The sequence below is a fragment of the Coregonus lavaretus genome (assembly GCF_964263955.1).
Source record: "Coregonus lavaretus genome assembly, contig: HAP1_SCAFFOLD_882, whole genome shotgun sequence".
Classification (NCBI taxonomy): Eukaryota; Metazoa; Chordata; class Actinopteri; order Salmoniformes; family Salmonidae; genus Coregonus; species Coregonus lavaretus.
Genome location: NW_028158909.1, coordinates 172,470 through 189,801, shown reverse-complemented (window position 1 = coordinate 189,801; position 17,332 = coordinate 172,470). Strand labels below are relative to the sequence as shown.

The 17,332-nt window shown below is 45.2% G+C and overlaps 1 protein-coding gene across 1 annotated transcript; it reads left to right on the top strand.

Moving 5' to 3' along the window:
* Positions 1–4,757: 4,757 nt before the first annotated feature.
* Positions 4,758–7,398, top strand: LOC311123482 (E3 SUMO-protein ligase ZBED1-like). Its single transcript, XM_084197744.1, has 3 exons — positions 4,758–5,327; positions 5,850–6,478; positions 6,563–7,398. Exons 1-3 carry the CDS (start codon positions 4,769–4,771, stop codon positions 6,953–6,955), a joined length of 1,581 nt encoding a protein of 526 aa, XP_084053870.1. The 5' UTR covers positions 4,758–4,768; the 3' UTR covers positions 6,956–7,398.
* Positions 7,399–17,332: the final 9,934 nt, after the last annotated feature.

The following is a 17,332-nucleotide window of genomic DNA, read 5'->3' as shown; positions in this document are numbered from 1 at the left end:
CAATATGTCACCAACAACAGTCTGTCAGGAACAACAGTCTGTCACCAACAACAGTCTGTCACCAACAACAGTCTGTCACCAACAACAGTCTGTCAGGAACAATAGTCTGTCACCAACAACAGTCTGTCAGGAACAACAGTCTGTCACCAACAACAGTCTGTCAGGAACAACAGTCTGTCACCAACAACAGTCTGTCACCAACAACAGTATGTCACCAACAACAGTCTGTCACCAACAACAGTCTGTCACCAACAACAGTCTGTCAGGAACAACAGTCTGTCACCAACAACAGTCTGTCACCAACAACAGTCTGTCAGGAACAATAGTCTGTCACCAACAACAGTCTGTCAGGAACAACAGTCTGTCACCAACAACAGTCTGTCACCAACAACAGTCTGTCAGGAACAACAGTCTGTCAGGAACTGCTCCCTGCCAAGGACAGCGTAACCACTCCCCCAGTCCCTGCAGTCAGTGGCGTTTGGATACAGCAAACGTCCTAACTCCCTTGTGTGCATGTGTGTGCTCTTAAAGCAGGAATCCTTAATGGTGAAACTGCCACGTCTATTGGAATTTTACAACAACAAAGCAGTTACTGCAAACAACGAACACTGTATTTTCTCCCCCCCCTCGGACATCATTGCACTTGCACTCCCTGTGGTTTTGGATCAAGGCGTCTGTTAAGTGTCATGTCATATGGACAGATCAGACCTGGAATGTTTTACATCCCTGTGTGTGATGAATCCAGACATCATCCTACCACTTCCTGCTCTCTCTCAGACACACAGACAGGTGGAGCCAGCATAGGGCTCTGCTGCTCTCTCTCAGACACACAGACAGGTGGAGCCAGCATAGGGCTCTGCTGCTCTCTCTCAGACACACAGACAGGTGGAGCCAGCATAGGGCTCTGCTGCTCTCTCTCAGACACACAGACAGGTGGAGCCAGCATAGGGCTCTGCTGCTCTCTCTCAGACACACAGACAGGTGGAGCCAGCATAGGGCTCTGCTGCTACAGCTCAGACACACAGACAGGTGGAGCCAGCATAGGGCTCTCCTGCTCTCTCTCAGACACACAGACAGGTGGAGCCAGCATAGGGCTCTGCTGCTACAGCTCAGACACACAGACAGGTGGAGCCAGCATAGGGCTCTCCTGCTCTCTCTCAGACACACAGACAGGTGGAGCCAGCATAGGGCTCTGCTGCTCTCTCTCAGACACACAGACAGGTGGAGCCAGCATAGGGCTCTGCTGCTCTCTCTCAGACACACAGACAGGTGGAGCCAGCATAGGGCTCTCCTGCTCTCTCTCAGACACACAGACAGGTGGAGCCAGCATAGGGCTCTGCTGCTCTCTCTCAGACACACAGACAGGTGGAGCCAGCATAGGGCTCTGCTGCTCTCTCTCAGACACACAGACAGGTGGAGCCAGCATAGGGCTCTGCTGCTCTCTCTCAGACACACAGACAGGTGGAGCCAGCATAGGGCTCTGCTGCTACAGCTCAGACACACAGACAGAGACAGAGAGAGAGAGAGAGACAGAGAGAGAGCGAGACACACACACACACACACCAATACCAAAATTAGATCGGTGTCTGCCTGGCGACCCATACATTCATTCCACAGGTTGTCTGTCTGCCAGCCAAACTGCCATCCCAGTGCAGTCAGAGTTCCTGTGTCTGGGGAATTCTCTTCAATTTATAGCTACTAGTGTCACTCATCAGAATGAAACACAAATCCTCTCTCCTCACCTCTCGTTCTGCTGATCTCAGATAAGCCTTATTATGAGTAATACAGCAGCCATACAGAATAACTGCATCGTGGTAGTGATGACGACTGGGGTGTTCAGAAAATACTTCCTGATTGGAGGTAAAATAGTTCCTGATTGGAGGTAAACATAGTGTGTATTGGAAGAGGAGAATCTGAAATGACAGTAGGCCTAACACTTAAACAACTCATAATGACAAAGGTCAAAATGATTAGTAGTGATGGGGCAAAATAAATCGATACAGTTACATATCGGGATATTCATTTTTTAATGATATATAGTATCGTTTTGACAATATCGCAATATTTTTTTTTGTGCTAGTTTGCTGTACCTGCACCAAAACTATTTTCCTTCATAGCTTGTTCTCCATCTTCTTTTTAAATAAGGAGTCAATTTGTTTTCAGCACTTTTATTTCCATGACTGATCATAACTTGTTTTCTCATGGCTCTCTCTTGTCCCTATGCAGCAATAAAATCACAGTATTGAATCACAATACATAAAGAATCGTGAGAACCGTAGTACACATCATATCGGCACCTAAGTAATGTGATAATATCGTATCCTGAGGCCCCTGGCAATTCCCAGCCCTAACGATTAGTAGCTTGAATATGAGAAATACACCAGCCATATAGAACCACATTCCTTTTTCTGCAGCAGCGGTGAGCAGCACAACAGGTTTTAATCACATATGTGCAAGCCAAGGAGACAGTGAGCAGCAGTCTCCTCCTAATAGATTATCAATACAGCGACCAAAGTCATCAAAACCAAATTAATTCACTTCAACTCATCCACAAGCAGCAGTCGGGAGAAATAAATATTGATCCATCTACAGAGGCAAAATGACAATTATCAAGAGCCCTACTTCAAGGGGCCTGTCCCAAATGGCACCCTAGTTCATATGTAGGGCATTACTTTAGACCAGGTCCCATGGCGCTCTGGTCAAACATTGTGCACTGTGTAGGGAATAGGAATGCTATTTGGGACACAACCATCATCTTCAAGCCTACAGTCAGCGAGTGGGATTTCAAAGCACAGCTGGAGCTTGAGACACCAAACATGACTAGAGATCCACTGGGGAGACATTAGTCAATACTGGCCAGATTTCAGTTGACGTGCTCTGTTCTGTGGGATGAATGAATAATGCAGCAGAAAAAAATGATGCTACTTTAATGAAGGGTGGTTTGAATGGCGGTGGACTGGGCTGGCGGTGGGTGGTGTAGACGAGTCAAATATTTATTATGCTTCATATTTACTTTACAGAGAAGCTATGTCCTACACTCATGCCCTCAAAAGAAAGTTGGTTGGTCTATGATGTGATTTCAAAGCGCCAGGGACAGTCGACACCAACTCCAAGAGCCTGGCCTCCAAATTGAAAGAAAAAAAACTATCCTAAAGGCAACAGCTCTGCAATCTCATCTGCAATCTAAACGGAGGGTTATTAAAAAGAGAGAGAGGAAGGGAGAGGGAGAGAGAGACAGTGAGAGAGAGAGACAGTGAGCGACAGAGAAAGAGGGTGAGGGAGAAAGAGAGAGGGTGAGGGAGAGAGAGAGAGACAGTGAGCGACAGAGAGTGAGGGAGAGGGAGAGAGACAGTGAGCGACAGAGAGAGAGGGTGAGGGAGAGAGAGAGAGGGTGAGGGAGAGGAGAGAGACAGTGAGCGACAGAGAGTGAGGGTGAGGGAGAGAGAGAGAGACAGTGAGAGAGAGAGACAGTGAGCGACAGAGAGAGAGGGTGAGGGAGAGTTTGACAGTTTCATTAGGTTCATAATTCATCCCCATAACATAATTAAAACCTTTTAACATGCACAATGCACAAACACATTTACATTTTAGTCATTTAGCAGACACTCTTATCGAGAGAGACTTACAGGAGCAATTAGGGTTAAGTACCTTGCTCAAGGGAACAGACAGATTTTTCACCTAGTCGGCTTCGGGATTGAAACCAGCGACCTTTTGGTCACTGGCTCAAAGCTCTTAACCACTAGGCTACCTACCACACACACACACACACACACACACACACACACACACACACACACACACACACACACACACACACACACACACACACACACACACACACACACACACACACTGAGCCACACACACACACACACACTGAGCCACACACACACACACACACACACACACACACACACACACACACTGAGCCACACACACACTGAGCCACACACACACACACACACACACACACACACACACACACACACTGAGCCACACACACACACACACACACACACACACACACACACACACACACACACACACACACACACTGAGCCACACACACACTGAGCCACACACACACACACACACACACATTGAGCCACACACACACACACACACACACAGTGAAAGAAACAGGCTATTCAGAATACTGCAGGGAAGGGCATTCTGCCTGACAGGCCAGAGAGAAAAGCAGTGTAGAGATAACAGTCACAGACTCTCTGCATCGCAAGTGGCACCCTATTCCCTACATAGTGTACTACATTTGACCAGAGCCCTGTGGTGCCTATTGGACTATGTAGGGAATAGGGTGCCACTTGAGACCCACCCACAGTCTTAACTAGGGCTGAACGATTAATTGCATTCGCGATAATATCGCGATTTGACTGAACGCGATTTTCTAATCGCAACGTGCGCGATTTGAGGTGGTCACGTGACGCGACTTTTCATGCTGTCCAGCGCAATGGCCTCTTGCTCGACGGAACAGTCAGAAACTGACACAGCTGATACTTTAATATCGAAGAGGAACAGCACGTCGGTGGTGTGGAACTATTTTGGTTTTAAAAAAGAAGATGCTGAGCAGCGTCAGGTGTTGTGCAGAGCATGCCGTGCTCCGATTGCTACTTCACGGGGTAACACTACAAACCTGTTTCAGCACTTAAAAAAATACCACAAATCAATGCATGACAGTTGTATGACCAAAATGCCGAGCATCAGTGCGCGAGACAAGCCAAATACCTCAAGACAGGGATCACTGACAGAAATGTTCGAAAGTGTCACTCCGTATGAACGTAATTCAAAACGGCACGGAGAAATCACTCGGACAATAACCGAGTTCATAGCCAAAGATATGATGCCTCTCAGCACGGTGACCAAGCCTGGGTTCATGGCATTAATACATACGCTTGATAAACGTTACAGTATACCCTCCCGCACATACTTCAGTCAGACTGCCATACCGGAGCTGTACAAAAAGTGCAAAGAGAAAGTCGCCGCGGAACTTAAAACGGTGGAGTTTTTTGCTAGCACTACTGATATGTGGTCAAGCCGCACAGCTGAGCCGTACCAGAGTCTTACAGTCCATTTTATTGATGAAGATTTCAACCTCCGAGCTCGCTGCCTACAAACTACCTACTTCCCAGACGATCACACAGGGGAAAATATTGCAGCCGGCCTGAGAGAAGGGCTTGTCAGCTGGGATCTCCACGAGGAGAATCACGTCTGCATCACGACGGACAACGCGTCGAATATGGTGCTTGCTGCGCGGCTTAATGAATGGACGAGGCTCCAATGTTTTGGCCACAGATTACATCTTGCCATTGGTAAGTTATCGTGTGTGTGTGTGTGTGTGTGTGTGTGTGTGTGTGTGTGTGTGTGTGTGTGTGTGTGTGTGTGTGTTTGTGTGTGTGTGTGTGTGTGTGTGTGCGCGAGTGCGAGAGAGAGAGATGCGTCGATTAGTAAAGCTGAATATACAAATATATATAAATGATATTATATAAATCGGATGGGATTAAATAAATTCATACTTCCACTCCTTTTCTAATATGTAAATTCATTTTACTTGCTTATATCATATGTCTGTCTGTGGTGGAATGCCCACCTGCATTTTTTTTCTTTTCTTGTTTTTGTTTTTTACATGTTTTTTTAGTGTTTATGAGAGAGAGAGAGAGAGAAAGAGAGAGAGAATTGACATGCAAATAAAGACCCTTTGAATTGAGAGAGAGAGAGAGGATGTGTTGTGGATGTGTGTATTTCAGAATTACAGCTAATTTGAGTGTGTAATAGTGAGAGCCTTGTATCAAAACTCAAATTGTGTGTAATACACTACTTTTTATTTCTTTTAGAAAATGCACTCAAAGATGACAGAGTGTCAAGGGCAACAGCACTGTGCAGGAAGCTGGTGGGGCACTTTTCCCACAGTTGGAAGAAGAAAGCAGCCCTGACGGAGGCACAGAGAGAGCTCAAACTCCCTGAGCACAACCTCATAACGGAGTGCCCAACAAGATGGGGTTCTAAAGAAATGATGATTGCCAGAGTGCTTGAACAGGCCAAAGCCATTTCTCAGGTATTGTCTGGAGATCGATATGCACGCTCCCTTATCCCAACCTGGCAGGATATTGACGTGTTGGAGTCGATTCACAAGGCACTGCATCCTCTACTGGAGTTTACTGATGCTCTTTCTGGAGAGGAGTATGTAAGCATCTCCTACCTCAAGCCAGTTCTCCACCTTTTTGCCACATCAGTCCTGGCTGAAGATGCTGAGGACACTGACCTGACTAAATCAATAAAAACCAAAGTCCTAGCATACCTCAATAACAAATATGGAGACCCAAACATCCAGGAGCTTTTGGATGTTGCCTGTTTCCTGGACCCTAGGTTCAAAATACAGTACATCAGTACAGACAACATCCCTGCTATCAAGACTCGTCTGAAGACAGAGATAGTAGACTTGGCACAACGTACATATCATTGGGTAAATAATTATGTATTTCACAAAAACAAAAATTTTCTGTAAAATCTAACTGGAAAACTAATGGCTGTTGTTTTCATCTAATAGGAGAAGAGGTCTCGTACTGAAACTGTTCAGATGCCTCAAAGTGCACAGTCCTTGGGGGAAAAGACGAAGAGGTCTCTTGGCAGTTTTTTCAAGACCAGTTCAGCCTCTCCTTCTTTGCCTGTAAATCTTGAAGATGTCGCAGAGGCAGAGATAAACAATTACCTGATGACTCCTACCATTGATGGAGAAGATGATCCATTGGCTTGGTGGAGGGTGCACAAGATCAGCTACCCACAGTTGTGCACCATGGCACGCAAGTATCTTTGTGTACCTGCTACAAGCGCTCCCTCAGAGCGTCTTTTTAGCACAGGAGGGAATATTGTGACTTGCACTCGCTCAGCCTTGAAGCCAGAAAAAGTCAATATTCTGGTTTTCTTAGCAAAAAACCTGTGAGCCACTGAGAACAGAACTGTTGGATAAGTATGGCTGGCAGTGCCATACTCGTAGTGAACTTTAGTCTGTGTGGTGTGTTATTGTTGTGTACTTGAGATAAGTGAGGCTCATCTATTTTATATTATAATATTCAAATCGTTTATAAAAAATAGTTTGTCTAAATTAAAAGTGCATTTCTCATTTTTTATTTATAACTTTATTTACTTTGATTTTACAAAATATTTTCAAAGCAAATTCCTTGTTTCAGTTGTGTGAAATGTTACTGACTTGGGAGCAGTAAGATACATACAATTTAAAATTATTTTTTTCTTAAGACTGTACCTTTTGCACACAGTGTTTACAAAGTTCATGCCTTTGTTTAAATTATTTAAATGCACAGTGGCAAAGCCACAGATGTTTCTGTAATGAGCAGTTCAATAAAAATGTCATTTATTTCAAGTCATACATGTTTGAATTTAATTCTAACAAATAGACCCAGCCTATGGGAAAGAACATTTCACACTAAATGTATATACTATTGTGTTGGTCATATTTAAATCATTCATTATGTTTTGTAGGGGAAAAAGGATAAATAAATTAAATCGCATATTAAATCGCAATCGCAATATTGGGGGCAAAAAATCGCAATTAGATTATTTTCCAAAATCGTTCAGCCTTAGTCTTAACCCTATCAGTCCCGAGACCCCAGCAAAAATCGTCTTTTCATTTATCTGACTTTCATTTATCTGCATGTCCAGCCCTTATATTTAGCCTCATAATTAAGTGTTTTACCATTTTCTTTTCAGGACAAGCAGGGCTACAAGTAGAACACAAAACAATTTGACAAACAATTGCATTCATGAGTTTTACTGACAAATGGCAATAACAAAATAAGGTCTGCCAAAACAAAAACCTGATAAAAATGAATTTATATGAATGCTGTAGAAATGGTTTGCTCAGTGGGAAATGAATATCCAACTAGTCAGAGACAACTGTGTGGAGTTTGTGACAGCAACTGTGTGATCTTATTACAGTATTATAGACACTATGTCCTGGGATTTCCTATGATCTTCTATGTAGAATAACCCCTCACCTTCTAATGACTCAGTATTATAGACACTATGTCCTGGGATTTCCTATGATCTTCTATGTAGAATAACCCCTTACCTTCTAATGACTCAGTATTATAGACACTATGTCCTGGGATTTCCTATGATCTTCTATGTAGAAGAACCCCTCACCTTCTAATGACTCAGTATTATAGACACTATGTCCTGGGATTTCCTATGATCTTCTATGTAGAATAACCCCTTACCTTCTAATGACTCAGTATTATAGACACTATGTCCTGGGATTTCCTATGATCTTCTATGTAGAAGAACCCCTCACCTTCTAATGACTCAGTATTATAGACACTATGTCCTGGGATTTCCTATGATCTTCTATGTAGAAGAACCCCTCACCTTCTAATGACTCAGTATTATAGACACTATGTCCTGGGATTTCCTATGATCTTCTATGTAGAAGAACCCCTCACCTTCTAATGACTCTTGTGTAGCTTGTAAGCGTCATAGAGCAAGACATGTTACATGTACGTGTGTGTGTGAGTCTCAGCTTTTCACAGCATGAGACTCATTGGGTTCATTTACCAGCATGCGATGTCGCCTGTGGAGAGACAAGCCCTGTCTATTTTTCTGTTGTTGTATTTGTTCAAACTCATTGGTTAACAATTAGGTCATGTTTCACTGACCTCTTGATTGGCTGAGGGAAACAGCACATAGATAAGCACAGTCCCTCCCATAAACTGGGAATGTCTGTTGATAAGGTTGGTTCAGCGCACCTGTCCTCTTAACATCAATGGATTAGAAAGGCTATTCAAGTGACCAACAAACTTGTCACCAACAGCACAGTCGTAAAGTCGTAATAAAATCTCTACTTGAATGACCTTTCTAAATGTAGCCGACCAAATCAACACTAATTTACACCTCCCCTCATTCATTCATTCATGATCTCATTCAACTGGCAGCAGTTGACACAGACTCTCTCTTGCTCTCTCTCGCTCTCTCTAAACTAAAAGGGTTTCAGGCCGTGTTGGCACTCCGCCGCCCGCAAATTACCCAGAAACTAGTCGTTCGCACTATTACCGCGCACACCACACACACACACAAGCTCCGCCCAGACAGACAAAAGTGATTTGATTAACATCTACAGTGACCTTCACTCATTCAGAGGCGCACAAAAGTATAAACTAATCAAATCTATCTCCCTCCGCTCAGGCAGTGCCCTCCCCTTTCTCAAACGCACTCACACACTGTGCTTCCACACAATCTCACCCACCGTCCGTCCAACCGGCTGTACACACACACACACACACACACACACACACACACACACACACACACACACACACACAGACACACACACAGACACACACACACACACACACACAGACACACACACACACAGACACACACACACACACAGACACACACACACACACACACACACACAGACACACACACACACACACACACAGACACACACACAGACACACACACACACACAGACACACACACAGACACACACACACAGACACACACACACACACACACACACACTCCAACAAAGAAGAGAACGCTACGTCAGCACAAACTGTGACCTGACAGTTACAGCCCAGCCATACAGCACAGCCTCTCATTCAGCAAGTGTACCAGTAGTAACAGAGATCTCTGAACTTATAGTGAATCTAACAGCGAGGAGGAAGAACAGCGCTGCTCGAGTGGTGGTGGTGGGTGGGTGGGTGGGTGGGTCTTGGTGTGTGTGGGAAGCAGATGCGAGAGGAGAGCGGAAAAAAAAAAGGAAAAAAAACAGAGTGAACTATAAAAAAACGGCATTTCATAATATTGCATGCGATACGGATCTCTTGCGATATGGATATTGCACATGTCATTTTTGTGATTTAGATGTAAATTAGATCAGCCCTAGACGCGTTCCGTTTGGGTTACTTTCCTCTTGTTCCTTTTCTCTTCACTCAACATACTTTTCTCTCAGCCAATGTGTAATAGCCCGAAGAGTTACTGTCTGACGGGACTTCCACTATTTACATATGGTTCTAGGTCTTGTTTATCAACAACGTTCTATAATGGATGAGTATTCATTCAACTCGAATTTATTTGTCAAATGCTTTGTAAACAACAGGTGTAGACTAACAGTTAAATGCGGGCCGTTCCCAACAATGCAGACAGAAAAAAGATAAATAATATACAAATAATAACACAAGGAATAAATACACAATGAGTAACGATAACTTGGCTACAGTATATTTACATTTACATTTAGCAGACGCTCTTATCCAGAGCGACTTACAGTTAGTGAATACATATTATTATTTATTTTTTTCATACTGGTCCCCCGTGGGAATCGAACCCACAACCCTGGCGTTGCAAACACCATGCTCTATCAACTGAGCTACATCCCTGCCGGCCATTCCCTCCCCTACCCTGGACAACGCTAGGCCAATTGTGCGCTGCCCATGAGTCTCCCGGTCGCGGCCCGGCTGCGAACCAGGATCTCTAGTGGCACAGCTAGCACTGCAATGCAGTGCCTTAGACCACTGCGCCACTCAGAAGACTTATATACATGGGGTACCAGTACCGAGTCGATGTGCAGGGGTACGAAGTAATTGAGGTAGATACAGTATGTAGATATAGGTAGGGGTGAAGTGACTAGGCCACGGGATAGATAATAAACAGCAACAGCGTATGTGATGAGTCAAAAGAGTTAGTGCAAAAAGGGTCAATTAAGATAGTTAACCAAATAGCTACCCGGACTATTTAAAGGAGAGGTTCTCTTTCTTACAACCAAATCTAAAAAATTTATGTAAATAGATCCAGACACCTTTTGTGTGATTTCACGTTATTGAGAAACTTATCCCAAACAGCAAATCACTTCCTCATGCTCATTGTGTAGTATGGGGGCCCTGAAAAACACCAAAATACGTCCTTTTAGAAATGGCAAAGCTCTCAGTATAGTGATGCAGGTCTTTAGATGTTATACACATAAAATTGTGTCATTCCGAACTTTATCCGCAATGTCATATTCCATTTGGGGTAAGTTTCTCAAAAACGTGAAATCACACAAAAGGTGTCTGGACCCTTCTATAAGATGCCATTTACATTAAAAAAAATAGAGATTTGGTTGTAAAATAAATACAATAATTAACTATTTAGCAATCTTATGGCTTGGGGGTATGAACTGTTCAGGGTCCTGTTGGTTCCAGACTTGATGCATCGGTACCGATTTCCGTGCGGTAGCAGAGAGAACAGACTTGGGAGGCTGGACACAATTCGTAGGGCCTTCCTCTGACACCGCCTGGTTTAGAGGTCCTGGGTGGCAGGACGCACTGCCTTCTGGTACTGGGACCGTACGCACTACCTTCTGTAGCCCCTTGCGGTCAGATGTCAAGCAGTTGCCATACCAAGCGGTGATGCAGCCAGTCAAGATGCTCTCAATGGTGCAGCTGTGGAACGTTTTGAGGATCTGAGGGCCCATGCCAAAAAAATGTCAGCCTCCTGAGGGGGAAGAGGCATTGTGCCTTCTTCACAGCTGTGTTTGTGTGTGTGTGTGGACCATTATAATTCCTTAGTGATGTGGACACTGAGAAACGTTAAGCTCCGTCTATGTGGATGGGGGCGTGCTCGGCCCTCCATTTCCTGTAGTCCACGATCAGCTCCTTTGTCTTGCTCACGTTGAGGGAGAAGTTGTTGTCCTGGCACCACACTGCCAGGTCACTGACCTCCTCCCTATAGGCTGTCTCATCATCGTCGGTGATCAGGCCAACCACCATTGTGTCGTCAGCAAACTTAATGATGGTGTTGGAGTCGTGCGCGGCCACGCGGTCGTGGGTGAACAGGGAGTACCAGAGGGGACTAAGCACGCAGCCCTGAGGGGCCCCCTTGTTGAAAGTCAGCGTGGCGGATGTGTTGTTGCCTACCCTTACCACCTGGGGATATTCCGTCAGGATGTCCAGGATCTAGTTGCAGAGGGAGTTTGTTCCGTCCCAGGGTCCTAAGCTTAGTGATGAGCTTGGAGGGCACTATGGTGTTGAACGCTCAGCTGTAGTCAATGACCAGTATTCTCACGTATGTGTTTCTCTTGTCCAGGTGGGAGAGGGCAGTGTGGAGTGCATTAGATATTGCATGATCTGTGGATCCGTTGGGGTGGTATGCAAATTGGAGTGGGTCCAGGGTGTCTGGGATGATGGTGTTGAGCCATGAACAGCCTTTCGTGGCTACAGAGGTGAGTGCTACAGGGCGATATTCATTTAGACAGGTTACATTGGCGTTCTTTGGCACAGGGACTATGGTGGTCTGCTTGAAACATGTAGGTATTACAGACCGGGTCAGGGAGAGGTTGAAAATGTCAGTGAAGACACTTGCCAGCTGATCAGCACATGGTCTGAGTACGAGTCCTGGTAATCCGTCTGGCCCTGTGGCTTTGTGAATGTTAACCTGTTTAAAAGGTCTTCCTCACATCGGCAACAGAGAGCGAGATCAGAGTTGTCCGAAACAGCTGGTGCTGTCATGCATGGTTCAGTGTTGTTTTCCTCTAAGCGTACATAGAAGGAATTTAGCTTGTCTAGTAGGCTCGAGTCACTGGCTCGCAGCTAGTATCCCTTTGTAATCTATGATAGTTGGCAAGCCCTGCCACATCTGACGAGCACCAGAGCCGGCATAGTAGGCTCGAACTTAGTCCTGTGTTGACGTTTTGACTATTTGATGGCTCGTCGGAAGTCGTAGCAGGATTTCTTATAAGATTCCGGATTAGTGTCCCGCTCCTTGAAAGCGGCAGCTCTAAATCAAATCAAATCAAATGTTATTTGTCACATACACGTGTTTAGCAGATGTTATAGCGGGTGTAGCGAAATGATTGTGCTTCTAGCTCTGACAGTGCAGTAATATCTAACAATTACACAACATATACCCAATACACACAAAAAAAAGTAAGGAATGGGATTTAAGAATATATACATATATGGACAAGCAATGACAGAGCGGCATGGACTAAGATACAGAAGATTATTATAGAATAGAATGCAGTATATACATATGAGATGAGTAGTGCAAGATATGTAAACATTATTAAAGTGACTAGTGTTCCATTTCTTATAGTGGCCAGTGATTTCAATAGGCAGCAGCAGCCTCTAATGTGCTAGTGATGGCTATTTAACAGTCTGATGGCCTTGAGATAGAAGCTGTTTTTCATTCTCTCAGAACCAGCTTTGATGCACCTGTACTGACCTCGCCTTCAGGATGATAGCGGGGTGAACAGGCAGTGGCTCGGGTGGTTGATGTCCTTGATGATCTTTTTGGCCTTCCTGTGACATCGGGTGCTGTATGTATTTTTATTTTATTTTACCGTTATTTAACTCGGCAAGTCAGTTAAGAACAAATTCTTATTTACAATGACGGCCTACACCGGCCAAACCCGGACGATGCTGAGCCAATTGTGCGCCACCCTATGGGACTCCCAACCACGGCCGGTTGTGATACAGCCTGGAATCGAACCAGGGGGTCTGTAGTGACGCCTCAAGCACTGAGATGCAGTTCCTCAGACCGCTGCGCCACTCGGGTAGTTTGCCCCCGGTAATGCGTTCCGCAGACCTACCACCCTCTGGAGAGCCCAGTGGTTGTGGGCAGTGCAGTTGCCGTACCAGGCGGTGATACAGCCCGACAGGATGCTCTCAATTGTGCATCTGTAAATGTTTGTGAGGGTTTTAGGTGATAAGCCAAATGTATTCAGCCTCCTGAGGTTGAAGAGGCTCTGATGCGCTTTCTTCACCACACTGTCTGCGTGGGTGGACCATTTCAGTTTGTCAGTGATGTGTACGCCAAGGAACTTGAAGCTTTCCACCTTCTCCACTGCGGTACCGTCGATGTGGATAGGGGGGTGCACCCTCTGCTGTTTCCTGAAGTCCACGATCATCTCCTTTGTTTTGTTGATGTTGAGTGAGAGGTTATTTTCCTGGCACCACACTCCCAGAGCCCTCACCTCCTCCCTGAAGGCGGTCTCGTCATTGTTGGTAATCAAGCCTACTACTGTTGTGTCGTCTGCAAACTTGATGATTGAGTTGGAGGCGTGCTTGGCCACGCAGTCATGAGTGAACAGGGAGTACAGGAGGGGGCTGAGCACGCACCCTTGTGGGGCCCAAGTGTTGAGGATCAGCAAAGTGGAGATGTTGTTTCCTACCTTCACCACCTGGGGGCGGCCCGTCAGGAAGTCCATGACCCAGTTGCACAGGGCGGGGTTCAGACCCAGGGCCTCGAGCTTAATGATGAGCTTGGAGGATACTATGGTGTTGAATGCTGAGCTATAGACAATGAACAGCATTCTTACATAGGTATTCCTCTTGTCCAGATGGGATAGGGCAGTGTGCAGTGTATTGGCAATTGCATCGTCTGTGGATCTATTGGGGCGGTAAGCAAATTGAAGTGGGTCTAGGGTGACAGGTAAGGTAGAGGTGATATGATCCTTGACTAGTCTCTCAAAGCACTTCATGATGACAGAGGTGAGTGCTACAAGGGCGATAGTTATTTAGTTCAGTTACCTTTGCTTTCTTGGGTACAGGAACAATGGTGGCCATCTTGAAGCATGTGGGAACAGCAGACTGGGAAAGGGAGAGACCGTCTGTGCCGGCAGCCTGGCGGGGGTTAACATGCTTAAATGTCTTAATCACGTCGGCCATGGAGAATGAGAGGCCACAGTCCTTGGTAGTGGGCCTCGTCAGTGGCACTGTGTTATCCTCAAAGCGGGCGAAGAAAGTGTTTAGCTTGTCTGGAAGCGAGACGTCGGTGTCGGCGACGTGGCTGGTTTTCTTTTTGTAGTCCGTGATTGTCTGTAGACCCTGCCACATACGTCTCGTGTCTGAGCCGTTGAATTGCGACTCCACTTTGTCTCTATACTGATGTTTTGCCAGTTTAATTGCCTTGCGGAGTGAGTAGTTACACTGTTTGTATTCTGCCATATTCCCAGTCACCTTGCCATGGTTGAATGCGGTGGTTCGCGCTTTTAGATTTGCGCGAATGCTGCCGTCTATCCACGGTTTCTGGTTAGGGTAGGTTTTAATAGTCACAGTGGGCACAACATCACCTATACACTTCCTGATATACTCTGTCACTGTTTCAGTGTATATGTATAAATTATTTTCGGAAGCTACCCGGAACATATCCCAGTCCGCGTGATCAAAACAATCTTGAAGCGTGGATTCCGATTGGTCAGACCAGCATTGAATAGTCCTTAGCACGGGTACTTCCTGTTTGAGTTTCTGCCTATAGGAAGGGAGAAGCAAAATGGAGTCGTGGTCAGATTTGCTGAAAGGAGGGCGGGGGAGGGCCTTATAACCATCCCGGAAGTTTGAATAGCAATGGTCGAGGATTTTAGCAGCGCGAGTACAACAGTCGATATGTTGATAGAACTTCGGCAGCCAAGTCCTCAAATTCGCTTTCTTAAAATCCCAGGCTACAGTAAATGCAGCCTCAGGATATGGGGTTTCCAGTTTGCATAAGGTCCAGTGAAGTTCTTTGAGGGCTGTCGTGGTATCGGCTTGAGGGGGTATATACACGGCCGTGACTATAACCGAAGAGAATTCTCTTGGGAGATAATACGGTCGGCATTTGATTGTGAGGTATTCTAGGTCGGGTGAACAGAAACTCGAGTTCCTCTATGTTAACTACAAATACACCATGAGTAGTTAATCATGAAACACACACCTCCGCCCTTCTGCTTCCCGGAGAGATATTTATTCCTGTCTGCGCGATGAACTGAGAACCCATCTGGCTGGACCGATTTCTACAGAATATCCCAAGAGAGCCATGTTTCTGTGAAACAGAGTATGTTACAGACCTTGATGTCTCTCTGGAAAGAAATCCTTGCCCGTAGTTCGTTGACATTGTTAACCAAAGATTGAAGATTAGCGAGTAGAATACTTGGAAGCGGTGGGTGGTGTGCGCGCCTCCTAAGTCGGACCAGCAGGCCACTCCGAGTGCCTCTCCTCCGCCGGCGATGTTTTGGGTCAACCGCTGGAATCAGTTCAGTTGCCTTGGGGAGAGCAAACAAAGGATCTGCTTCGGGAAAGTCGTATTCCTGGTCGTAATGCTGGTGAGTTACCGCCGCTCTGATATCCAATAGTTTTTCTCGGCTGTATGTAATGATGCAAAACACTTTCTGAGCTAATAATGAAAAAAATAATACATTAAAAAAACAAAATACTGCAAAGTTTCCTAAGAGCTAGTCGCGAGGAGGTCTTCGTCGGCGCCAGATACGTGATGAGCCTTTAGCTCAGTGCGGATGTTGACTGTAATCCATGGCTTCTGGTTGGGATATGTACATATGGTCACTGTGGGGACGATTTCGTCAACGCACTTATTAATGGTGGCTGATGTGGTAAACTCCTCAATGTTATCGGATGAATCCCGGAACATATTCCAGTCTGTGCTAGTGAAACAGTCCCGTAGCTTAGCATCAGCTTCATCGGACCACTTCCTGTTTGAATTTTTGCTTTGTTTGTAGGAGTCAGGAGGATAGAGTTATGGTCATATTTGCCAAATGCAGGGCGAGGGAGAGCGTTGTATGTGTTTCTGTGTGGAGTAAAGGGGATCTAGAGTTTGTTCACCTCTAGTTGCACAGGTAACATGCTGGTAGAAATGACAAGAAGGATTTCAGTTTCCCTGCATTAAAATCACCGGCCACTAGGAGCGCCACCTCTGGATGAGCATTTTATAATATAATATAATAATAATAATAATATAATATGCCATTTAGCAGACGCTTTTATCCAAAGCGACTTACAGTCATGCGTGCATAATTTTTTTGTGTATGGTATTTTCTTGTAGTAGTAGTAGTGTTAGGGTAGTAGTAGTGTTAGGGTAGTAGTAGTGTTAGGGTAGTAGTAGTGTTAGGGTAGTAGTAGTGTTAGGGTAGTAGTAGTGTTAGGGTAGTAGTAGTAGTGTTAGGGTAGTAGTAGTGTTTGGGTAGTAGTAGTGTTAGGGTAGTAGTAGTGTTAGGGTAGTAGTAGTGTTAGATTAGTAGTAGTGTTAGGGTAGTAGTGTTAGGGTAGTAGTGTTAGAGTAGTAGTAGTGTTAGGGTAGTAGTAGTGTTAGGGTAGTAGTGTTAGGGTAGTAGTGTTAGGGTAGTAGTGTTAGAGTAGTAGTAGTGTTAGGGTAGTAGTAGTGTTAGGGTAGTAGTAGTGTTAGGGTAGTAGTGTTAGGATAGTAGTAGTGTTAGGGTAGTAGTAGTGTTAGGGTAGTAGTGTTAGGGTAGTAGTAGTGTTTTAGGGTAGTAGTAGTGTTAGGGTAGTAGTAGTGTTAGGGTAGTAGTAGTGTTAGGGTAGTAGTGTTAGAG

What these genes read in the sequence shown, in the direction of transcription:
- LOC311123482 (XM_084197744.1), top strand. Translation starts at nt 4,769, where the DNA reads ATGTTCGAAAGTGTCACTCCGTATGAACGTAATTCAAAACGGCACGGA. An exon ending in CAGATTACATCTTGCCATTG is followed by an intron (nt 5,328 to 5,849) that starts GTAAGTTATCGT and finishes TATTTCTTTTAG; the next exon opens with AAAATGCACTCAAAGATGAC. An exon ending in CACAACGTACATATCATTGG is followed by an intron (nt 6,479 to 6,562) that starts GTAAATAATTAT and finishes TTCATCTAATAG; the next exon opens with GAGAAGAGGTCTCGTACTGA.